Source organism: Syngnathus floridae, chromosome 1 (assembly GCF_059516105.1).
Source record: "Syngnathus floridae isolate MCC-2025c chromosome 1, RoL_Sflo_1.0, whole genome shotgun sequence".
Classification (NCBI taxonomy): Eukaryota; Metazoa; Chordata; class Actinopteri; order Syngnathiformes; family Syngnathidae; genus Syngnathus; species Syngnathus floridae.
Genome location: NC_142413.1, coordinates 11,299,671 through 11,326,410, shown reverse-complemented (window position 1 = coordinate 11,326,410; position 26,740 = coordinate 11,299,671). Strand labels below are relative to the sequence as shown.

The 26,740-nt window shown below is 39.2% G+C and overlaps 1 protein-coding gene across 3 annotated transcripts; it reads right to left on the bottom strand.

The window, feature by feature from the left end:
* Positions 1-1,274: 1,274 nt before the first annotated feature.
* On the bottom strand, positions 1,275-26,429 carry csnk1a1 (casein kinase 1, alpha 1). 3 transcript variants are annotated; one of them, XM_088369489.1, is made up of 11 exons: positions 25,716-26,429; positions 25,385-25,491; positions 18,596-18,722; positions 18,045-18,143; positions 11,657-11,740; positions 7,501-7,640; positions 7,094-7,172; positions 5,618-5,692; positions 5,419-5,525; positions 5,050-5,198; positions 1,275-2,016 (listed from the first exon to the last, which is right to left on the bottom strand). In XM_088369489.1, the coding sequence occupies exons 1-11, from the start codon at positions 25,836-25,838 to the stop codon at positions 2,009-2,011; spliced, it is 1,098 nt and encodes a 365-aa protein (XP_088225615.1). In that variant the 5' UTR covers positions 25,839-26,429; the 3' UTR covers positions 1,275-2,008. The 3 variants fall into 3 exon arrangements, with proteins under 3 accessions (XP_088225615.1, XP_088225622.1, XP_088225630.1); XM_088369496.1 differs by having other exon boundaries at positions 5,086-5,198; XM_088369504.1 differs by lacking the exon at positions 11,657-11,740 and having other exon boundaries at positions 25,716-26,427.
* Positions 26,430-26,740: the final 311 nt, after the last annotated feature.

Here is a 26,740-nt window from a genome sequence, read left to right as displayed (position 1 = left end):
ACTGGGTGGACAGCTAGTAACTGAAGGCTTGACGCATTTTTTTTCCACTTGCCAGACTGCATTGTTGTTTTTTTCCTTTCTTTCTTAGCTGTGTGATTCAAGAAAGCCAAAGTCAATTTCAAACTGTTCACATTAGTGTAACAAACAAGCTTCCTGGCAGTATTCCCTGAATATGGTTTGCTAACATGACTATTTTGTTTTCAGTTTTGTTTGACAGTTTGTTAAGCTTTCCCCAGCACTCCTCAGTCAGCGCAGCCACGGTTGCAATGTGCAGGTTGTCATTGACAATCAAAATACAAATTTCAACTCAACAGGTGACCGATGTGGAAACTTACCCACACCTATTAAAACATGTGCACAATTATCAGGCTAAACATTCAAGTTTTGATCAGGACTGAATTCCTCGTGATGGCATCACAGGCCCCCCTTTCACCCCTGTGCTGAGGAGCGTCAGAGTAAGTTATTTTGGTGCGGTCTCTTTAAATGCAAATGAGATTTCACACGCTGCCCCCTCCAGGACTGAACGCCTGGAGGGGGCGCCTTCTCTCCAGTCAGACATATTTGTAGTTTGTTAGCAGAGGTAGTTTTCTTGCGGTGCCCAAACTTCTTTGATTAAAAGATGTCAAGAGACAACTTGTTCATCCATAGAGAGGACAGTGAAGACGACAAACCTGCAGAATCACAACTTCAGATGAACTTAATGTGTTATCACTGCTCACTCGCTGCCAGGAATAAAGATGGTGGATTTGAGAAACCGTTTGGCCACACCCATTACTTGTCAGTTTCGCTGCAAAGAATGTGATGTAATTGTTCAAAATACTACATAAAAGAGAATGGATACAATTTAACAAACTAAATAAATATCCCCCAAATGAGTTATAAAAGTTAGATTAAAATTTTATACAATGCTGGAGACTCAAAGTGCACAATAAGATCAAGTGGATTTTGCATTATCTGCCTCCTCTGCTAAAACAGCAAAACCACCAGTGATTTTTGCGCAGTACAGTGCTGCTGTCTGTTCAACAGAATGCAAAATGCAAGTCATGAAAGAACATGTCAGGGAACGCTAAATGCTTACCACACCCTCACCGCAGCAATTAAAACAAGCCCAACTTTGCCTTTGATAATCTCGCCTGCCTTGCTTCACACAAACGAACGTTTCTACAATTTTAAAGCAACGATATGGCTGCTTCGTGTTTAACCCTTCATATGATGTTAGCTTTACCCAAGTGATACAACTGGTGGCACGGTGGACAGAAAATTGCCAGTAGACGTCAGTTGTGTAATGTTTTTATTGGTAGTTCTGGAGAAGACCATTGTTTTACAACAGATTTAATTAAGTCATAGCTCTAAAGAGAGGGAGCGAGCCAGAGAATCAATCTACAACAGACTGTTGCCATCAGCTGCTTATAACGCGAACAGGCAATCTCCTAACCACCATAGGAAAAAACAGAACAAAAAAATTCCAACAGTTCATCTTTCAGTAAATAAGGGTTCAAGGGTTTTCTTATTCAGCTCTTCAGAAACAAAAAAGGAGAAGAGTTTTCAGGGTTACATGTTTAAACATTTGCTTGATAAAAGCAGTGAATGAAATAATTAGGTAGTGAAGGCTTTCAGATGTTCCCACAGTGAGGAAAAATAAGAGCTGACTAATGTTTTAAACTGTTTCCAACGAAACCTTACAAAAAGTCAACAATGAAAAGGAAGACAGACAGGGATAGTTGAGAAGGTATGTTGGGCCAAGGTTAGGTAGGGCAAGGAACTACAGCCTCCACATCCAAGCACCTTCAATTCCATTGTTTCTTTTCTTTCAGAGTGGAGAATTTCATTATATACACATAAATATATAGATGACACAGCAGATACACGTGTGTAGATCTATATATTTCCATTACATAGACAGATGGAAGGGGGACACAGACTTTCTTTGTCGCTTGTCCGATAAAGCGAGCCTTGTTTGTCCTGCTTGCCAGCATTTCTGCAGCTCCTCTCTGGGAAGAGAGACTACTCAGAAACCTGTGGACACAGACAAAAGTCACAACATTAGATTGATGCTGACAAACCCAAGACTGCTCCTGTGTACTCAATTTGTGGAAGACACAAACTTAACAAAAGTGAATGAACCAGAGTTAGATAGACAGCAAGGACGCAGCTTCAAGCTCTCAAGGTAATAATTTGTTCAAAAAGCTAAACTCACTACTTTTGGGCTCCAAACACCATCACAATGACGCTAAAATGAATGAGTAAGATGAGTTTCACCTGCAGATTTCCAGCTTTGATTTGAGGGTACTTACTGTGCAATCTGTACACTGTAACATAGTGGGAAATATGGCGACTACTTTTTCTTTTTTAAAGGGGCCAAAAACAGGACCAAACTGTTTCAGGGTAAGGTGTATTGTGTGCTTTTATTGACCGATATTGTGATTTTGGTTTGAGCAACTAAGCACTCTGGGTTAAAAATAGAGCAAAGAAAAATACATTGCTGATATCAGAAATATTTAATATATTAAATAACTAACATAATATTGAACACACTTTCATAAGCGCCTAATACTGGCTGATAGACGCAATTCAATTTTGGGTGCGTGCTTGCTTGGTTATTGTATTCTTAGTTTCTCTCTAGACACTTAATTGACCTGCTAGTGGCTGGTTGCTCGCCACTTGAATGCGTATTTCACACTGAAGCACACCTTTTCTGGTTTGGCGACATCATCTTAGTGATTAGCATTGGCTTCTTAAGTGTATTTTGTTAGCCGCCATAGAGGCGAAGCTTAATTACTTAAAGGTGGAGCATATGTTTAGCTTAAGCAGCTCGAAAGCGCAGTTCACAACCCGTACCCATAAACTTGCCTCCATGTGGCTAAGTTGGCTGTCCCACCAGTTCACAAGCCGCAGCTTGGTGCTGATAGTCTGCATGAGCAGCCATGAATAGAATGTTGCTTCTGCTTGCTCTGCCTCTGCTGTATGCTTTGGGTTTGTTTCAAGACTACAGTCACAGTTAGACTTCACTTTGATGGTTAATGCAGTTATTGCAATTTTGTTTTATCACAGTAGATTTGTTTATTTACATTTCAAAAACCAGAAGCCATTCATTACATGTGATTGCACTTTAGTTTACATATTTTTGCCCACAAAGGTAGCAGACATGAAACTTTTTTAGTACCACTAGATGTTTTCATGTGAGGTCAGAGACCAAAACTAAACTGGTTGATAAAATATCTACACTTCACATTATTACAGTAATGACTGAGAAAGAAATGACATGGATAAATAGGACCATCGACAAGGACAGAGTATCGGACGGTGCAGTGGCATATGGTGCATGATAAAACGTTGCCGTAAGCACAAAGTGCGTATCTGTGCATATATGCGTATCTGGGCATATATCGGACATAATAATCTGACGATAAAAGGGTGTTGTGAACACCTTGTGTTAGCACTTTTTTGGTCCCATAGCGGGATGTGAACACCTTGTGTTGGCACTTTTTGGTCCCATAGCGGGATGATATGTTCACTCGCAAAGTCAGTGCACACGCTTGCATACGCACACTCCTTACCTTGACACACGCCATACCTTGACACTTACCTTCTCTTAAGCGTTTTCTTCTGCGGCCTGTGCGCAAATCCTTCCGGTAACACTGTTAATACTATTATTATTCATTGCTGATATGAATAGCAGCCTACTCTATTAATTCAGTTTATTAATTATATTATTTATTTATACATTATCTACTCACTTAATTATGCAGTTTATGGTGTAAAATAATGGAAAAAATGCTTTACAAAAGCGTTCTTTTTTTGCTTGGAACGGATTAATTTTTTTCCCCATTATTTGTAATGGTGATTCGAAATTTGAACGATTCACTTCTCGATACAGCCTTCTGGAACGGATTGTGATCGAAAACCAAGGCTCCACTGTATTTGTAAACAATAGCTATCCTTTCGTTCACATTGATACAGCTTTTCAACCGTGGGTAAGCACGTTTTGTGTTTATTTTGTCATGTATAATTTATTTTGAGCTAGTTTTTTGCCTTTTAAATGTCCGACTCATGCCAAGCTATGTAGTTAGCTGAAATGGAAGAACTGTAGTTTGTAGATATATGATGTTTTCGTGAATTAAAAGAAAAAACAAGATCACAGAACGGTTTTATTTTGAAATAGACTGGCTCCACCTCATAGTTGCCTTGAATACTGGAACCGTGTGTAACATTACAGCCATTCATTGGCAGCATTATCAGATCGTGATTCGAAGTACTGGAACTTGGCACCGCAAGACAAAGCTTATTTGATACTTTGATGGCACGAATTTGAAATACTCCAGTACTACCAAAGTTCAGTTGTAAGGCATTACACATGTTAAGGGTTTCATACAAAGTATATATTGAAATTAATTGTGCCTAATCCAGCACTTTTTTTTTCCAAATGCTATTGTTCACTACCATGGACTACTACATTGTATCAAGGCCTTCTGGAAATGCTACAGGGCTGTGGATAGTAACCGTGGGGAATTAAATTTATATTGCACCTGCATTGCTTTGTAATAGCTAATGAGAAATACATGTCCACATTTTTTTAAACAGGCGTTGAAATGGCTAATAGGGAAAAAAATGTTGGAAAGGAATGCAGACGAGACAAATGGTATAGTCAAGAGTAAAGTCATCAGAATGAGTTAGTCAACAGTAACAGAGAGAGAGAGCCCATTGTCCAGCCCCAACAAAGGAACATGATATCATTGTGACATAGTTAGTAGTCAAATTCCCCAAGGACGTCTTCGCTATGGCAAGACAGACCAATTGTATCACTATCTCATTCCTTTGACTTTTGCCTCTTCTAAAAAAGGTGCCTCCTATAGATTGCCCATGGCATCGTCATTCCAAACGGAATAACACTTTAGTTTTGTGCTTTTTTCCAATTTGGCTATATTGAAGCTTTAAGGGGCACTGGTGTGTGGGTTGTACAACAATAATACGTAGTGCCTAGTTGATACAAAACTGAGACAAGGAGCAATTGGTGTCTATAAAAACGTCGCTTGGCTGTTTGCTACTAACCTTTCATGTTAGGCTTGGGTTTGTCAGTTTGCTTGCCTGTGGGGGTTTGCGCCTGTTGGCCTTGGCCCCCGGAGGAGGCCCCCTGCTGCGCTGCTTTCTGTTTCAGCATGGTCCAGTCAAATGTGTAGTCATATTGGTGGTTCAAAGTCCTAAAATATACAGGAAAATATGCTCTTGTTTCAGAAGCGAACTCAGACATCCAAGATAAAAAACAACATAGGAATGTGGATGGTGATTAAAAAGAACCAATGTTGACTTGACTTGCGGTTTATTGGTAGGTGTAGAAAAGAAAACAGCAACAATTGCTGCACGTTCAGTTCTTGAGTAGTACCGGAAATGTATGCATTTTCACACTCCGATCACTTTTACCTGAAGAGGATGCGGAATAGTTGGCGCAGATACATGTAGTCTGGGGCCTCTTCAAAGCGTAGGCCACGGCAATAGTTCAGGTACATGGAAAATTCTGCTGGAAAAGCCTGGAAACATTTATGAAAACACCAAGTTGTCTTGATGGAAATAGTCCCGATAATGTTCAGGAGTTCCACCTTTATCACCACCTGTATCTTACCTTACAGAGGATCTCCACCGGGGTAGACATCTTCTTTTCTGAGATTTTCTCATACTTCTGCTTCTTTGTGGCAGCCTGGTAAACAAACATTTCACACATACTGTAAAACAAGGTATTCTTAATAAATTATTTTGACATTATTAATACAGCATAATACAGCCTCCAAGCATCTCCAGTAAGTCTAATATGCTGGAACTCATAAGAGGGAGCACATAATATATTTTGGAGAGCATTTTAAGATCTTTCTGTTTGCTCTCAAATTGCTAATGGCCTGTTGCCGGTCTTTCCCTCTGGAACGACCTCCCCTTAAATCTTAGGCAAGTATATAACCTTGATTTAACCAGGTAAAAGACCCATTGAGATTGGAATCTCTTACTAGGGGGATCTGGCCAAGAGGAAATCAGCACACGTCAACCGATGTATACAGTGAAGAGACAGAACATGTATAGCAGTAGAAAAAAGCAATAAAATAAATAAGAGCTGGATCATGTCTTAAGGTGCAACAGTTGGAATCACAATAATTCAAAATTGTTTCATGGCCTCGCATTGCCTGTCAGCCAAGATGGAGCGAAAGCTTGCACATAAGACAAGCACAGACCGTTTCAAGTGATTCAGGACAGAGTTCGATATTGATTAAGTCGCCTCTCTGTCCATTTTTAAAACGTGTTTGAAGACTTATTTTTAATCTTTGGCTTTCGACTGTTTTGCTACATTAACTTGTGTTTCAATACTGTTTTCACTGTCTTTCTGGTTGTCCCCATTGCTATATCTGAAGCGCTCTGTTATAGCCACAGCTGTTGTAAAATGCACTACATAAAGTTGTATTGTATTTTAAGAATCATTTCATATTTTTTAGTGCCCCTATCAATAACAACTAGCAATTAACACCACAAGAATATATATAGACTCAATAGGAAGGTTTGGCTTTCAGGGGGAATTTCAGATTGAACTGCGAAATTAAGTTTTTTTTTTCTCCAAACCCCCACATGCACATGACGAGAAACCATGAGAAGGCAACATTTGCTGCGCCTTCTAAAAATTGCAATTGTTAGCTCAGTGAGATGGTGATATTGCCCAATGCTTCTGTTGACATCACAAATGACAGGGATTACCAATAATGCGCATGTGTGCCAAAGACAGGTATACAGCCAGTGGCAGGAGAGGGACACGAGGCAGTGTCCATAAACGTGCCATATAAATTACATAAATTGTCAACGATTAAATTGTCAATAACTTTGATCGTCTGTGTCATAGGCACTGCTAAATGGCTAAACAAGGTGAAACATTTGTGTTATAAAGTATTCCCACCTGTGAATAACAACCCTGCCTCCCCCACTCCCTGCATGGGGATTTATTTCGTTTTTTAGGGGTATAATGGTGTTATGGTCGAGGTTTTACTGTAATTTTTTTCAAAAGTTGAATGTTCTTTATTTTTGAACATAGCCTTTCTAGGAAGTATCATCTATGTTTTCATACCTTCAGTCCTTGCCATGGTAAACAGGTTCTGTTGAAGTACATCAGTACATATCCCAGTGACTCCATGTCATCACGGCGACTAAAAAAAACAATTTTAGTTCAATATTATTTAGCAAAATGAAAGCATTAGGAGACACCAGCATCCTTTTCATGGATGCTGAAATCCCATGCAAAAAGTTATTGATGCAAAATCTTCCTCCTTTTAGTTCAATATTATTTAGCAAAATGAAAGCATTAGGAGACACCAGCATCCTTTTCATGGATGCTGAAATCCCATGCAAAAAGTTATTGATGCAAAATCTTCCTCCTCTAATCATGAACTCATCTGTATTCAGTTTAATCCACATCAGTGATCAAAGCAGGCTCATTGTATAATGACGTCTCATTGAGCTACTGTGTGAACTGACCTTTGTTCAATGCCCAGGTGTGCATTGATGGAGGCATAACGTGCTGTGCCAGTCAGGTTCTTGTCTTCTCTGTAGGGGATGTGCTGTCGTGAACGGTTGTCTCTGTACTTCTTTGCCAATCCAAAGTCAATAAGGAACAACTGTGAAGAGGGAGACCAACACAACGGTTGTTATTCATGCTAAAATCCCGGAATCATCAGGAATTAACATGCACAGCCATCAAATCCATACACTTAACATGGAAATATGTTTCTTTCTAATGATGTATTTAATTTCCTCGTAACATTGACTTTGAAGTATGAGGTATTATATGAATAGTATAACGTATTTTATGAATTGAAGTATGCAGTTGGCCTAACCATGAACCGCTCTCACACTATAGCACACTGACTGTGAGATGTGATGGATGTTGGAGGTTGTTAAGCGGTTGCTATAATGGGACACCATTGGTATATAGGTAGCACTGACACTCAGGAGACTATTACTTGGCAGTCCAGTCGCTATAATATAGATACAAAACGGCGTGATCAGCATATAAGAAGTCTAGATAATATTGCCTCTGACCAAAAAGGCTCAGGTTCAGATATCTCGACTTCAAGGGCACATGTCAATCCCGCCATGTGACATGCAGAGCATAATACGGTTTCTGTATTTCACACCTGTCAGGTGCTGGTTGTGTTCAATTCATGTTATGTTCACTGAAGATGAGTAGAAAGCAAATCTGAACGCCATACCCATGTTGGATTAACGAGAGATTATGGATAGTGGTAGTGGTTATAGTACAATAATATCTTATACTGTTTTAAGAAGAACAAGCTAAAAACAAAAGTTAACATCTGTTTTGAAGTTGTGCATACATAAGCATGCAGTCTTTCAAGTTATGCTGAACAAAATACCAAATTAAAAAGGTATGTGCCATCTGCCTTAAGGTGTGATATGATAAGCAGTTCAGATAGTGGATGGAAAGAAATGCAGAAAAGGTAGAATCAGCTGCAATCTTCACCAATAATCAAAACAGACACTGGGCAATGTCTGCCTACCAACCTCAGCAAAGCAATATTTTACGGAGGTAAAAAAACAGTAAATAACCACCCCTCGACAATGTGTCATGTTTTGGAAGGTTGATAGAGTGGACGTTGCTGTCAAGAAAGAAACTGTATGGTACAATATGATCAACCCATCTCAGGAAGTGTCAGTGTAAGAATTACATGAATGACTGAATTTACATGCAGTCAATTACCACCAGGTTACCTCTTTTTCTAACCCAAATATTTGATGGTGTATATGCCTAAGAGTTAAGCGTAGGTTAAGAGGGATTGGTGGTATACTGCGCTTGCTCTACATCATTCGGTCTTTATGGTATGTACATGAAGCCCTTGTATGTGGACTGGGGAGCATCACACCCCCTCACGAACACACACCATTTTTTTTGCCAAGTTACTTGGCCCTCATCTAGCTTTTCTCTATTTGGTGAGAATGCAATTCCTGCAAAATTTGTTTTAGATTAGGTGGGCCACCGGGCATTTGAAAATTTGACTTGCAAGGCTGCTGATTTCCGCAGGTTAGTTAGTTGAAAAAGCATGTCCTTTTGTTGAGGCCCTTTGACAAAAGCACAAGGGCGAGCGGTTGCTTAAGTAAATCAGCATAGAGAATGTCAGAGTGAGAGTTCAATTGCTCGAACTGAAATTCATGTGTGTGAACTTGGTAACTTTTTTCTGCCTTACGCGGGTGCATCATGATGGGAGATGATGAGCTGTGGGAAGCAGAGAAGCAGTTTGTCAGGGGACTGGATCATGAGAGGGAAGAAAGCTTGAAGGTGTTCACATTAAATGATGTTGACATTAAAATGAAGCGGTGCAAAACAATTGAATAAATTGAATAAAGCTTTAAATGCATTTTTCCCCCCTTTTAGCAATATTAAAATGTGGTGTTATCTCCATTCACTGATCTGGTAGCATTCCTGATCATTCCTCCTTTTATAAGCATCAGCCTGCCCGATCCAAGAAAGCTACGAGTCCTCACATTGTGATGTCACAAAGTGAGGAGCCACCTTCGTAATAGCCACTACAGACTAAACACAGCTAATTTCTCAGAGCAGCTGTCCCTGCAACTCGAGTTGACATGAATTATTAAATGTTTCTACCTATACTCTGCAACGTGCTCAAGTACTTGTCATTGCCGTTTGATGCATTATAGGAGTTTCTATGTAATTTTGAGATGTCCTATTTTGTGAGTGATTACTGAACACACCACGAGTCGACCTATGAATGTGTACGCGTACAGCCGAGTTCAATTGAACCCGACGTCTTACTTTTCCGGTTAGAGAAAAAAGCGGCCAAAATAACCAATTTGTTAAAAAAATTTCACTGACATTGTGCCAAAGGTAAATTATAATCATATACACGTTTAAAATCGGTTGTGGGAAGATTAAAGTAGCTTGACACAGCTTCTTTAAATAAAAACTAACCAAAGTTTTCAGTTTCCGTTTGTTTCCTAATGTTACTCGTATGATTTCGTCATCTTCTAAAGTTGAGATATTGTTTAGAATCTAAACAGTATAGTGCAACTCTGCATAGTGTATAGTTTTTGGTTGGTAAGGTTAAAGCCACAGACTGGTATTAAGAAGTTCTGGGATGACCATTCACCAGATCCGTTCATCTTTAATGTTTGCTATATAACACTAATCGTAACTACCAGAAGGCCGATTAGTCCCAGTTGAACTATTTAGTGAATGCCAGGAAGCTCAAGACATAGCCATGGAGCCTTAATCTGACCGTTGCAGAATAAGGTCTAATCTGTCCAAAATGTTAACAACTCTACCTCCCTCTCTGCCTCCCCCATACAGAAAGGTGATTCTGCCTAACCCATGAGATAGTAACTTTGCAGTCTTAAACTGGTTCTAGCTAGATGCATGTGCTAAGGTTTATGCACGAGTCATTTAGCTTCGTACGGTCTTTGGGGTCCAAAACCAACCCACGTTAGAAAGTCGCGTGGCGTCAAAGTGCATAAAATCGAGGTTTAGCTGTACTAATTGCGACAGCTATCGAGAATCGACTGGCAAACGACATCTGTGGAAGCCACAGTCCTTGCTTTGTTTTTCGCTTTTATAAATAATAAATGTACTGAAGTCAAGTGTGTCAAAATATATATATATATATATATATATATATATATATATATATATATATATATATATAAAAGCACATTTACTGGTTGCACATGCGCTAGATGAAAAATTTACTGTCAACTTTTACCAACACCAATATCAACATTTCAGTAGTCTGGGCCACTGATCAGCTAACCAACATAGACTGACCAGAGATTAGAACTTTGCGGTCTAATTTATTGTGGGGGTTTTTGTGCCTTTTTATTGATTCATACAATCACCCCATCATTGTGATAACAGCAACAAAAAGGGAACACTGAAAAAGCATGTTTGGTGGCAGAAGCAGAAGCAGCCACAGTGAAGTGAGCAAAACCCTCATTCGCTGAATGTACTCTGACTCTGAGAATAGTCTGCAGAAGCTCTGTTGAAAGAAGTGGCTATTCTGCAAACAAAGGTTTAAAACTCATTAGGTAAATCTTGCTCTCATCAGCTATCCAACAAAGTGCGGGGTTAATTTGTGAGCTCGAGATCAAAACCCGTACTACAACCCGTACTCTACAGGATAAATATTGTAAGATTGTGAGATGCTCACTATAACACCCAAGGTTTGGCTATGATTCAACAACAAATTATTTCCATCTCCACAAGATACACATTTTGCACTTATGCAAACTACAACCTTTGAATTATGTTATTAAATAATCATTGCTGATTGAAAAGCTTTTGTTTTATGTAAGGCTTCAACCATACCAGGCTTGACATTGGTTTATAGTACTTGATTGACTCACAGGCCAAACAAAGTTACTGACCTCTACCCCAGAATTAGTGGCCTCTACCGCTGCAGGACTGAGGCAAGAAAGCCATTGCTTGGATGATTATATTGATGTTTACCCTCCTCTTCTGACGGTATGAAGTACAAGCTGGGTGGTCAGGTATAAAAGGTGCAAGGTGAACACTAATGGTCTTGCTGTCATTCACTATGCCTGTATATATAATTGCGAAGCGCCAACTGCTGTTGTGAGGAAGCTGGTGTTGCAGTAAAGGTCACACCTGGTTTAATCCTGAGAAAGATGGGTCCTGAGAAGAGCTAACCGCCAAGCTTCTTTTCCTCTTCCCCACTGATGAGTCTAAACACTAGGGCAGACAGTAGAGGGGCAGGGGTCAAAAATCACACAGCCGCTATCCACCTTTTAGCACAGTTAGCAAGAGTACAACAGGCAATTCTGATTGTACCCACTTAGTTTAATGCCAATTGGTTCTGTACAAAAGAGCAAGCACCTCTTGTGTAATAAAGGTTGGACCTACAAATACAATGTCCCTTTTGGATATATTTGCTGAAGAAGAATCACAGGTGTGATTTGCTTCTGTCAGGACAACAAAGGAAGAATAAGCCTGTACAATAAAAAAGAAATCTCCACAAAAACAAAAAATACATAAGTACCCTCTCGGATGAAGGTGTTTGTTAAAGAGAGGGGTGGGTGGGGGGGGACTATGACCTTAATGCAATCAAATACTTTAGGATTTAGCATTCAGTCAGTCTAAATGCCAAGATCTATTCAATTCATACAATGGCCTGAAAAAGTATCTAAAATTGTGGGAATTTCTCACATTTCAGCAAAGTTTATCAGGATGATTCGCAGGAAAACCTGGGGCAGACAGTTGATGCTAAAACAAGGATGGATGGAAACTGCAACAGGACAATGATCCAAAACATATAAGTAAATAGACGTCAGAATGGTTTCAGAAAAAAACAAAATACATGTTAAAATCCTGACCCACAGCCAATTCAGATGCCGTGGCATGACCCCCAGAGAGCGATTCATGCTAGACATCCCAGGATTCTGACTGCAGCAGTTTTGTTAAGAGGAATGGTCAAAGATCGATCCTGATTGATGTGGCAGACTGATCTGTAGGAACCGTCTGGTTCAAGTTTTTGCTGCCTTGCAATGTCATTTCCTCACTCCTGCTACATTGTTTGTATGCAAACATTAATATACAAAAATATTCAAATGTGATTTTGAAAAAGAGCCAATCATATTTGAGGGTGAGTTTGTGCAGAAATGTGAGAAATTCCAAAAGCTTCAGACACATCTCAGGTGATTGTTTGTGAACAGAAAGAAATGTTTTGACTAGCCTATTTTTATCACAACGATGATTGGAGGGTGCAAACCCAAATGTGATGTCATCCAATCACTAGCCACACACTTTCAGCAATCACAAACTGCAGCTTCCTAGATGTCAAGAATTGCATGATGTTGATTGAAATATAAAATCTACATAGACCTGTACAAACGGCAGAATTTTGTGATGCAAATAAATAAGAAAAAAAATATATATTGTTTCCTAATTCCCCGTGACCCCCCATGGGGACAAGCGGTATAGAAAATGGATGGATAGGTTTCCTAATCCGACCCGTACAACCTATTGAGGGGGGTGGCTGAAACATTTTAGAGTGAGAAAAAAATCTTGGGATGATATAGTTGCACTGGTTGCACAAGTGTGCACACCCTTTACTAATGCAAGACGTGGCAATATACGATATTATCCATAATTGAAAACGAATCAACACGTGTCGCTATTTAACTAAACTGATTGATTTGGCGGCTGTACGAGATAGGAAAAACATGTAATATGGAATATGGATGTTAACTATAGTGAAATTTAACACGTACCTAATGAAAAGACATTATCTAATGAAAGGAGTCATTTTTTACATGGCAAAATAAACTATCTTAGTGTGTTCTTAGCTAATGGATTATTATTCCCCTAGGTATTGTTCAACTACTGGGTGGTGATTTGCATTTACATTGCATCGGAATGGTCAAATTCTGATAAAAGCATAAAAATTCATGTACCTAAAGAAAAGACATTATCTAATGAAAGTAGTATTTTTTTTTTTTTACGTGGCAAAATATACAAACTTAGTGTATTCCCCTAGGTATTGTTCAACTACCGAGGTGGTGATTTGCATTTAAATTGCATTGAACTAGTCTAATTCTGATAAAGTATAAAAATTCCAGAAACAAAATCATTAAATGTGTTTGCGATACGCATGTGACATTGGCCATTATCACGAGATATATTTTTCCATGTTTTGTGCAGCCCTAATTAATTTATCATTGAAGTTCAGATGTTCTAATATGCTTTTCCCAACAGTTCTGTTACCACATTTTACCGCACACGGTATGTCTAGCAGAGGAATTCATCTGATCCAAGATATCAAGTCAGAAGATGGGTAAAATGAATTTCCTAGGCATTGGTTATACCAGGGAGCAAAGTGAAGACAGTCGTAATCAAGTGGAGAAAATATGGCACAAAAGTGACGTAGCAAAAACAATCTCTCCAAAACGATGACCAGAAGTAGAAGAAGCTGCAGCATTGAGTGGGCTGCAGCAACCTCTGGCAAGTATTAACGATTTAATACATGTGAGAACAATCTTCCATTCTCAATTATCTGGGTAACAAGACAAAAGTCTTACCTTAGAAAGAAAAAAATACAGGCCCAGCAAAATATTGCACAGACACTTAAAATCTACCAACAGCACAATCGGACAAATTACCTGTGAAACCAAGCTTTTTTAGCTACAATTCCAAAAGGTATGCTGTGCGCAAACAAAACTGCACAACACCAAAACAACAGTATACCTACAGTGATGCCAGGAGGCAGAAGCATCATTCTTTGGGGTTGCTTTTCTTCAGCTGAAACTGGGGGCTTATGTAAAATGAAGGGAGTTATGAACGACCAGTCAGTGTTACCACAAAACCTTCTGGTTACTGCTAGAAAGCCCAAGACAATTTTTAACAAGACAATGCATTGCTCAAAGCAAACATTCAAATAAACAATGGATTCAGCAGAAGAATATGAAGGTTTTGGAATACGCCAGTAACAGCAACACTATTAATCTACAAAGCCACCGCATTTGCTATGACAGCGAACAACACAAAGGTTACAATAAAGGTAAACCAAGTCAGTCGACAATCACTACAGCGGAGATGTTTGGTATCACAAAATTACTCTGAATCTACCAACACTGGAACCGAGACTTGAGCTACCCGGTCGCACTTCACAAAGACATTCCTGCATTGTATGCTGGTGCTAGAGCAAACATGAACAGAATGAAGCAAAACGTCTAACGTAAGTTGCTACTGATGTGTCATAATCGGAAAGCAGTATGCTATTCTTTTTTACACAGAATGTTCATTTTTATGCATTTTAATGTGTCCAGTGTGTTTATTTATGTTAATGCACTTTAATTTGTCTGCCTGTACAGTGTTGTGTTAATATTAATGCGCGTTACAAATTGTGGAGTGCTTACATTTACAAGACACCAGTGTGGTACTTTGCAAAAATCAAGTTGCTATTGATTTCAATATAAGAAAGCAGTGCACTGCCCTGGTGTACATAAAATATGTACCGTGTTTTCCGGACTATAAGGCGCACCGGACTATAAGGCGAACCTTCAACGAATGGCCCATTTTAAAACTTTGTCCTTATATAAGGCGCACCATTAATGCATCATGTCAGGTTTTTAATCCAATTCAAATCATTCTCCATTTTATCTTTTTTATTTCAACTTCAGACGCAACAAATTACTTTATAATCACAAAATAATGTTCCATAGTCTTTTTGATTCATGATTCACAGTCTTCAGCGGGCCACTTATGATTGATTTCATGACACAATGCTTCGGGCCAGTTTAAATCTAGGAATTTGGTCCATATATAAAGGTGCACCGTACTATAAGGCGCACTGTCGGCTTTTGAGAAAATTTAAAGTTTTTAGGTGTGCCTTATTGTCCGGAAAATACGGTAATTAATGTTCATGCCATTAAGTCCAATTTTTCCTGATGTACAGCATTTACATTTGCAAGGCTCGGAGAGAATGACACTACACAGATGTACATGTACATCTATGTACACTGTCCCAAGTTTTGGCATTAAATTAATGCACAACTTGACACTTTTTTATGATTTTTTTTTCTTTTTGAATCAGCTATATTGTGATATATCGTTGGTAAAGATTTCTCAATATATTGTGAATGACTTAGATATGTATTGTGATATTGTTGAGATTCCTAAACTCATTTATTAATTGATTTACTTTTATTCAGGTGAGATATTTGACCAAATGGTTAACGCTTTTATTTACTTGTTTTTTGCATGTCTTTGTCCCTAAAATGTTCCCAGTGTAAAAATTAAATACCAAAGGGCAAAGAATTGGAAAACATTCTATCTTTAATTCATCCATTTGTTGGAAGTTATGAAAACCAAAAGTTAATATATTTGGTGTGTACTCTTACAATTTATCGTCCGGTTGATCGGTAATCTTTTTTTTATATTTCAAATATCAGCCTAATGAAATTTGTATTGATCAGGCTCGAGTTTTGTCGCTAGCGCAAATGGTAGCCAAGCAGCGCTAATGCGAGCCGGCACAACCATGCTACCTTCCTCTAATTCAACAGGGACTCCGAGTTGCCCCCTGAGAGTCATTAAAAAAAAAAAAGCAAATTTTTTAATTTTTTTTTTACTGTGGGTGTGCCAAAGCGAGGATGACTGCATTACCATGACAATCAGGGAGCTATGTTGCTTGCGTCTTGAACCTTACTATTGAAGGAAAAATACCCATTAAGACAGTAAAAGGAAAACTTGTATCTTCAATAGCAGACGCCACTTCATCACAAAGCTGGCAAATGACACTTGTCAGGCTGCGCCGCAGCAGTCCTATAATTAGCTTGCGGATCTGTGCATGTGGCACATGTAGCAGTCACATCACCAAACATCCTCCAAAATCGGACCAGCTTGTTTAGAGTTGCATTTTTAAAAATATTTTCCCCAAAACATACACATTGGAATCGCTGATTGCTATTTTTTTTAATTTTGTAATTGCATTCATTAACAGAGGTAGTTTCCTATTGAAATGGAGTTGAAATGGAAATGGAGTTTATCATTTTCAGAAGTTATGCTTTTCCCACTTATATTACAGCGTACTTTACTATCCGGTAAAAATAGGCTGGCTGATATTTGCCTTTTTACATATAGTACGGTATACTTTAGGAACTGCATCACATGTGGTGGATATTTTGGTCTTGTGGTATCCATGGTAAATGTAAACAAGGCTGTGTAAGCACAGAGTCAACGTGTGTAAAAATAGCAAGAAAGGCAAGGGGCTGTACGGGAAAATGATAAGACCACAAAGCTTTGCTCATACCATGACGAGCGAGATCTTGTACCGTTGCCGAACACTGCACCTAGCCAGACTTTCACTACCACCTACGTCAGGGGTCACCGATTCCAGTCCTCGGGGTCCGGTGTTCTGCATGTTTTAGATCTACCTGCTGCTGTTATGTTTTACCAGTTCTTGATCTTTAATGCTCGCTATGCTAATACTAATTACCAGGAGGCTACCTTCTCAGTTTAACTATTTAATGTATGGCAGAAAGATCGAGACACAGGTTGGAGCCTTTTTCTGCAAGATTGCGTAACCCCCACTTATACTCGTAGCCACCCACCTGCAAGGGGTGAGCCTGCGTGAACTTGCAGTCTTAACTGAAATCAACTAATATGCATGTGCAAAGAGTGTCAGAGAAGAGAAGGCCAGTGGAAGCAAGAGAAGGGTCACAGCTAGATAACGGTATAGCTCAAGCTACCTATCTAATCACGTGTGCCAAAGAGGACTATTCTCCAAGTCGAAAATTGGTTCGTAAGTAGATGCATAAAAATTGTGAGGCTCCGGTTTGTATCTCGAAAAGTTTTTAAGTATAGGTGTTTTTAACTAGAGATACTACCCTTCATGCTTAGAGAAAGATGGCATGTCTTAAAAGTATATCTTATAAGCCAAATTGGCAAACCAGAATTGTTAAGTGACAGAGCACCATGTAAGTATTATGGGGTTACCGCTGCAACCGTAAATGGGCTTCCCACTTGTGCAGTGCTTTTCTACCTCCGGAACTTACAAAGAGGATTAGATCATCTGATTCTGCCTGGATTGTTTTGTCTTTTTGACTTGAAGATGAAAACCAAACCTTTCTGACTGAAGAAAAGACCAGACATAAGACTTATTGGAACCTGAGAAACAATGAAGAGCATTTTGCATAACAGAATGCATTATCTTTGTTAATGAATAAATCCCCTGTAGTATACAAAAAAATGTCTTGATTTATGTTTGGTATGTATTTTCTATTTTTTTTTTTTAGGAGTTTTGTAAAAAATAATTTTGATTTCTCTTCGCACATTGAAATCAGTAAATGGGTGCTATGGTTATAATCATGTATGCAAACATGGCAAAAAAATGTCATGGGACCACCCTTAAGCCAACTAATGTACTTTCCACCAAGACACTTAGGTCCTGTATATTTTAAAATCTTAACATTTAGACTGCAAAGTTGACATGCCATTTATAACGTAGATCTCAACAATAAAATGAACTTGCATGTCTTACCTTGTTACAATGTCGGCCGATGCCCATGAGAAAGTTGTCTGGTTTGATATCTCTGTGGATGAAATTCTTTGTGTGTACATATTCAATTCTGCTGATCATCTAAAACAAAAACAAGGGCAATGAGTCATGATTTTCAGTATTGTTGGTTACCATATTGTATTTATTCTGACACTTTTACTCACGAGTACAGCTGAGTAAACAAACATGCACTTATAACCAAGGGCAAAATCTGATCGTGGCCTGTCAGCATGTGTATACAGCTCATGTACTCTAATATGCCTTCCAAAAAAAATCATTTCTTCTGAAGACTTCACACACATACACAACCATGCACAAAATATAGGGATATTCAGACAATACTTGCCGTGAATTTTTCCGTTTGGCTTCTTGTTAGAGAACAAGAAGTTGTGTAAAAAGTATTGAAACACTGAACCCCAGGAAATGTGTATTGAAAATTTTAGGCCAAATTAAGTTGCCTTACAAAAGCACCTGAAAGCTGACTATCCCCAACTTCTGGTGAGTGGTGAATGAATTGTGCGAGCATTGCCTACCTGGTCTGCAAGCATAAGGACTGTTTTCATGGTGAAGCGTCGAGAGCAGAAGTTGAACAGGTCCTCGAGGCTGGGACCAAGCAAGTCCATGACTAGGACATTGTAGTCCTTCTCTTGCCCATACCATCTAAATGGGGGAGGGGGGGACATTGGGTTAAGTTTCTAGCATGTACAATGGCTGAATCTGCTTTATCAGCTCAACTTCTTCTGACACTAATGCCGACAACCTTCACAGTTTTCTCCCAACATGGGTATCATGAACACGGGTCCCAATTTTGTTGTATAGCGGTTGTACAATGACCGTGAAGGCATTCTATTCTATTCTCAACTTAAATTATGCATGTTCTTTGGCAACTAAGATTCCTTTAATCTTCTATACTGCTAAGAAACATAAGCAATCATTCCGAAAATATATGAGATGGCTTTCTTGTCATACTGTACATTTGTACATTAGTGTGTCGCTTTTCATTACCTTCTACCGGCTGTCTACTCATTACCGTTTAAACAAAACAAATTTTCTTCTCTGTTGATATTTGGTTTAAAATCTTTAAAATCATTCATATGAGGCTCTACAACAGGTGTATAACGCCACCTCTATTTATTTGGTGTTCCGAGGCATCTGCCCTGATCGGGCCACACTGCAAGGCGCTGAACTAGTGCACATCAATGCTGGCCACTCAGAAACTCCGCGTCGGCTGCCGGGGATTACATCAAGCACGCAACAGAGATAATGGTGACAAAGAAGAGCAATGTGTTCGCCTGTGTTGTAACACTTTGGATTTTGCAAGAAATATTGTCTTGACAAGACAGTTGGAGGATACAACCTTTGCACTGTCATGCATTTACTGTGTTGTGTCCGGGCACCAAGCCATGTCTTCTCACCCTGTGTTTTCATCTGATTGCTGCGGATTGCTACTGTACACCAGTTCGAATGAGTAAGCGTGTATAGCACTTGAAAAATGCTTCTCGGTCAGTAATCCTTAAGAGCATTCAGAAATTTACTGACGCCCGTGCACTACTGAGAATGTGTGTGTTGGGAGTCAGAGAGGCCGCACCTCTCCCGATTCATTTTTAGAGCGTAGTCAGCACAGGCGTAGCTACTGTGTCTTCAGTCGGGGGAGGGAGTGGGGGTTGAGTGTGCGCACTGGCACTCCATTTTTGTTGCAATCTAAATTAATGGAGCAAAAACTTGAGCAACGCACTGAATTTTTGAACGGCCAAGGTGTACCAGTGTAAGATTTGAGTATACTTTTCAACGTACCATTGGGTTCTTGGTCATGTGATGCTACGCATGTACCTGGCACTTTTTGCCAGCCCCCATGCCAAAAAGAAAAATCAAACATACATAATGAGGCACTTTTTGCCAGCCCCCATGCCAAAAAGGAAAATCAAAAATACATAATGAGGCTACCAGGGCCATGCACACACAAACTCACTCACTAACATCAGTTACCTCAACAATTACCTCAACAATAGCACCACTATTAGCTTTAACATTCACAACTAGAGATTGTATGTGATTGTTTCTCTTTTTTTCCTCAGAAAAGGCAAATACTGTCAAATGAAAAAGGGCTAAGTCTTGAGACATTTCGAATGGAAACACACTGCTCCTACAGATTTCACACCGGTGCTGACAAGTGTTCTTTGTTTACGCGTTTCTGCTGATAAAGGCTATGAAAAAGGTACGTGTCATAATCACATTTGAAGAACGTGTAGTAGCGTAGGAGGAAAATTAACCTCTCATCTGTTATATTTAAGACTAACAGTTATGGTAGGGCACGTGACAAGAGGCAAAACGTTCTTACTAAAAGATGCTTGCCAGTCCAACCTGTTGGTAGTAACAGGCAGGCATGCTAAACAAGATTAGCACTGCTGTTGCGGTAAATTATACAACTTCAAACAACATACAATCAGCTTACAACAAGCAACCCAGGGTGTTGAATATTAATCTTGTTGTATGATAAATAAAATGAAGACATGAGAAACAGCATGTAGGCATTCTTGTGAATGCTCTCTTCAGACCCCAACTGACAGCACCGTTTATGGCTCTCAACCATAGTAACACCTTAGCTTCTGGTGATCAATCACTTTTCTTTTGGGTAGGTGTCAAATTGTTGGTTTGTAATGATTTTTGGGAGGCCAAAGAAACCTTTGCCACCCTTTCCCCAGAAAAGCAGCAGAGAGACAAATATACTAACACTACAATTCAAAAGTTTGGGGTCACTTAAGAATGTCCTTATTTTTAAAATAAAATAGATTTTTTTCCCAACGAGGATAACTTTAAATTAATCAGGAATACACTCTACACATCGTTAATGTGGTAAATGACTATTCTCGCTGCAAACAGCTGTTTTTTAATGCAATATCCACATATGTAGGTGTATAAAGGCCTATTTCCAGCAACCATCCCTCCAGTGTTCTAATGGTCCCTTGTGATTGCTAATTGTGTTGAAAGGCTAATAGATTATTAAAATCCCTTGTGCAATTATGTTAGTTTTCATGGAAAACACTAAATTGTCTGGGTGACCCAAAACCTTTGAACGAAAGTGTATGCATAGATATAACCAGGTGGGACGAGAAAACAATGCTTAAAAGTTATGAAAAGAAAACACGTGCCCCAAGTAGTATTTTGAGGCTCTGAAAAAGTTTGAAATGTCACTTCCTAAGTCAATTTCTGTATTGACTTTGTACACTTTTTAGTGAGTTTGCCATTGTTGTTCTTTACATCACACTTAGGGATTTGTCATTCGACAGGATCTCACTTTGGGAAAACGACTACGGTATTTTTCACACCAATAGGCGCACTTACAAGCGTTTAATTATCTGAAAAATCGAACAAGCACCTTTTAAAACAGTTCGCCTCTTGTGTGTGGACCGAATTCCATAATCTGTAAATGTTATGTGGCTGCCTCCACAGGGATGTAATATGTAGATATAATATGCAAACCCAGAGAGCCAATCAGAGGACATTACGTTTTACACAAACTACGTACTGTACGTAATACGTATTTTACTTACCTTCGCCACCATTGAGAAATATTATCGGTTTGTGCAAAGCAAACATCATTAGGACCCTCTATAATGGCATTGACAGAGACATGCTTACGAGGCACAATTCAAGCTTTCGAGAAATCCATCATTCTTTGCGAACTTGGCATGTTTAATGGCGAACTAGTCCAACTGTTTAATTTGGATTGAAGAGGAGGACTTTGATGGATTTGCATATGAATATCGATTAATAATAATGTGAGTACAGTAGACTACATGGTTGAATTTTAAAATTAAGTACAACTGAACTCACGTTCTTGCGCTAGTTGATCTCCTAATTTTGCTTGGGAAGTGGGGAACCTGTACTGTACTCATTCTCAGCTGCTTCCAAACCTTTTGCAACATTTTACAGCCATTGACCTACTTGTCAGATAGTTGTCAGTTTTACTTCAGGAGGATGCGATTGTTCTTAATTGATATACGAAGTAACTCAAACTCTTATCAGCCATGACTAGTTCTGATGAACAGCCATTTCTCATTTTAAAAAGGGTGCTGGCTATGAAAACCTCCACACGAAGAAGCAATTAAAATTCTATATGAAGAAGCAAGTAGGGAAACAGTCAAGAAAGCCAAGGTGGAAAGATAAGCCATGAGAGGTTTAAAAGGTAAGCCAGGCGGTGGTATGAGTGGAGGAGGGGCAGCAAGACCAGCAGGGTAGACAGGCTTAGGCTAGACTTTGCTGAAACAAGGAAGTTCGTGCTACCAACAAAACACCTGCTCGAATATTGCTTCAATGAGAGACACACATGCACGCAGGCATTAGCTAAACTAGCATTAGCATCTCGCTTTGTTGCACCTCAGTTGGCTGTAGGGTTCCAAAATGGATGGCGATTGCGGTCTGGAATTGTATTTTTGACATCCAAGTTCGACTGCTGTAGTACTCAATCTCAACAATCAGTCTTATGATTCATGTATTTACGGTGTAGCAGAGCGGTTTCTATGTAATTGGAATACAAGGCTGCATGTAAACCTGGTAAAACCGGTGATTACTTTTGCGTTTAATCTGTATTGGACTTTGCAAACAGTTGATTTTACTGGGGGAAAATTTCCCTCAATTTTGTGACATGTTGGAGATAAATAGTTAATGAATCGTAATTTGCTTGTGTATTTTTTGCACTCTATTTGAAGCCTTGTCCTGTTCTTGAGAAATAAATGGATAGAAAATTAACATTTGTTTAAATGTGATAAATGAATTATTTGGAAAATATAAACTCAGATTAATCAATTATTTAAGAAAAATTGGTGGGTGAAAATGTTACACTGAAGTCACATGACCATAGATGATTGGTATTGGTAGCGTAAAACCCCTGGTCAGAACATCCCCAATACATACACGTGACGCCACGTGTCTACCGACATGTAGAAAACGCCTTTAAGTGCCTGGCACGCCTCCTTCTGCAGGTGTGCAAAGGAAAGATGACTCCAAGCTGAGCCGCGCTCACTGCCGCCCCTTCGCTCTTTGTTTAAAAGCATGACATGCAAAGTGTCATACAGAACTTTTTGGGATTCTTTTGTCAACAGCGACGACAAAGCCCGTCTGTAAGGCTTGTTTTAAAACTACCGGTGCTTGAGGTGGGAACACGTGAGATCTGGCAAAGCATCTCGCTGACCAGCATATCTTGTTACAGGTTGAGATGCACTATTACATTCCCCTTAAAAAAGCAGAGTGTAAAATATTTTGTTCCCAATTTGTAGAACTTGACACGGCATTCGACATGTTGGGAGCGGGCTACATGTACATGCATGCACAGACAAAGTAACGTTACTGGCTCATTAGCATACTTACTTCACAGTAATGGCAAAAATGTATTGTCATATTGCCTACATAAACATTGAAGTAAAGTCAACGGCAATTTTTTCTTGATAATTTTATGTTCTGTGCAGCACAACTACTCGAAACAGCGTTGTGAATTTTTTTTTTGTGGAATATAAATTTAAGTGGCAAAATTCTTAAAATTGCAGACGTCTCAGGTCACAACCAAACACGGCTTACCAGTTTTATGAAGCTGAGCCGTGATTGGTTGTGACCTGAGACCTGGCAACTGTCATTTCATTTTGTGCCGACAGCAAAATGGCCACCCCTTGAGATGAACAAAAAAAAAAAAAAAATGTAATTAACTAATTTTGCTGCTTACTTCACATACCACAAATGCAATATTAATGAATTTTGGGATTGTGACAACACTAATAGCATAACTGCCTTATACAGTGTGGTAGCATTTAGCTAGCGGACGTTTGTTTAATTGTCATGACTTTTGTATGGAACAACAGGTTGGAGTGACAAATAAACAACTTTATTTGAGAACATTGTGCCTAATTTAGAAGTGCTTCATCTTGAATGTAGCTTGATAACACGTTAAGTTCATTTGCCTCCTACACAGCAGTAACACTCTACAACTGACTTTGAATTGATTAATCAACTAACATCCGTGAGCTAAACACTATCATACAGTAAAAGGCAGACATGCTTATCAAAATAAGCACTAATGTTTTGATAAATTATGACTCTTCAATCAACATCATGGGGCAGTGCAGAGTGTCGTATCCTTATTTTCTTGTATGACAATAAATACAGGAAACAACCTCGCGTCTGCATTTTTGTGAAGCTGTCCTCAAACTGCAAACTGACGGCGGTATTTGTTGCTAGCAACTATAGCTACAGCTTAGCTTGTGGTCATCGATTGCTTTTCTTTTATGTGGACGTCAAATCTCTGGTTTGTAATGATTTTCGGTAATCTTAAAGAAGCCCCCATCCTCCTGACTATTAACACCGAACAATGACAAATGTACAAGGCATGACCAATGGCAAATAACGCTATGTTTGCGAGGCTGTCCTTCCAATGTGCCCGTCAGCAATGCATCGTGGGAAATGCAGAAATAGGCTGAACCCATCTATAATCGATGAACTTAAAAGTTTCAATTAAAAGACAAGCCACACAAACTCTTGTGTTATATTTGTTCACATAAATATTTGTTCCATGAGTCTCTTGATTACATTTAAATGCACTGTACTTACTTGCTTACATTGGGCAGTGAAAAGTTCATTATCCAGTGTTGTCAATTTGGGAAAATTGCATTTGTGTATATTTATCAACAATTTGGGTCTTAAATCCATTAATATTTATCAAACATTTGGCTCCGGCTCACCTGGGTCAACAACAGAAAATGGATGGCTATTGGAGTCTTAACAACTTTGAATGCCCTCAAGCGAATGTGAATGTGACCGTTTGCGCCACTCTCGGGAACAATAAAATATGAAAACAAAGTACAATATAAGCGGTCATAATAAAATACTAAAATAATGATGCAATTAAAACACTCAACGAGACGTTAAGGTTGTTTGTTGTGTTCCGCCGCCATTTTCTAACCGAGGAGGGAGACATGTTGAGAGCGAGGACAACAAAAGAGGAGCGGCCATTTCCACACATAGCAGCCTTTCCTCGCCCCTAACAGCTGTTATGCGCGAGAAAACAACCCACTCTCCGGGCACACTTTAATGACACGACCACTGTTCTGACAACGAGAAACAATCGAACCGTGATTGCGTAGAGAAATAAAATGACGGTCATTTCCTAGCGATGATTGTGAAATCATCTTTAAGGCGCATTCAAGTAATGCAGACAGGCCTGCCTTGTACCTAACATATTATGATCATTAAACTACACGACGTATGCTAATCGACGACTGCTAAATAAAGTGTAGATTAACAAGGACGACACAAGGTGACAAGAAATTCCTTACCGTATGTGTGGAATCCCGACACCACCTTGTAGGATCTTGTACAGCTTACTTTCATATAATAACTGTGGATGCCTGGCTTTCTGTGACTCCAATTTTACCGCTACCTCCTAAAAACGACACACGGATTAGGTGGCAGTTACAGTTTGAATCTTACGATTAAACTTTGAAGACAGATATTTCGTTACTGAAAAGTAATGCAAATGAGTTTGTTTGCGTGGCGAGGTTACCGCTGTGGCTAACTGAACAAATCTTGCTTAAAATCAATTGACGTTCTCATCCTTCATTGCTACGTTGACAAACAATGTACGTACTCAATAATTATGACTATTACCTCTCCATTTGTGACGTTGATGGCCAAATATATGTCGCCGAAAGACCCAGATCCAATTTTCCGCACAAGCTTGTATTTCCCACCGACAATAAATTCGGCTTTGGAGCCACTGCTGCTCGCCATAATATCCACCAAATGACGATCGGCACTCGGTTAACTTCAGGAAATTGTTTTTTGCGTTCTAACCAAATAGTCGGCGAAACATAAATGTAATCCTGATTCCGTTGGCGAACATGGACGAGTGGTAGCTAAATTTTGGGAACCAGCTCTTGCGCAAATTACAAGAAAACCATAATGGTACCATCCACAAAAGATCTTCGTTAAAATACGAATTCCTTTAGGAAACACTGTATGACGCGGTAGTCACAACGTATAAATCGATGTAACTCTGAAAGATCGCACGGCCTTGTACGAGCAGCCAGTCACAGCTAACTCGAAAAAGCAGCTAGTAAAGACGAGCGGCTAAAAGCTAGCGATGTCGCAAGGACCGTCGCTAAAGACGAAAAAAAAACGACCTCCACACACTGAGGCTTAAAAAAAAAAGCTCAAATAGTCACGCTTCGGATGATAATGTTGTTCTATCCGAATATTTCAGTCCTTAATATCTAGCGGGCTAACTCAAGGGTCGCAACCGTTGGTCCACAGTGCAACCCACTCAATCCTCCATCTTGTCTTCTCTACCCTTTCGCTCTGGTTTCCGTTGGACAGCATTTGCTTGGGTTTGATAGCCCGTGGCGCATTCAGGCGCTATCGGACATAATGGAGTTCTCTCGCACGGTGGCTTCTATGGGATTTTATCTGAGTTGATCGAAATATTTAAAATTAACATGTTTGAGTATCAACTGTATCATTGGAACTGATTAAAATATGTAATTGAACGAAAAAACATCTTTCGTAGATAGTGAAACGTGGTTCGATTTACACCTGCATAGGTCAAAAAGTAAAATGTTATTTCAAGCCTTGTCGTGTAATAAGTAAAACAATCCATATAACGGATGACTACACTGCAAAAAGAAATCGTCAAA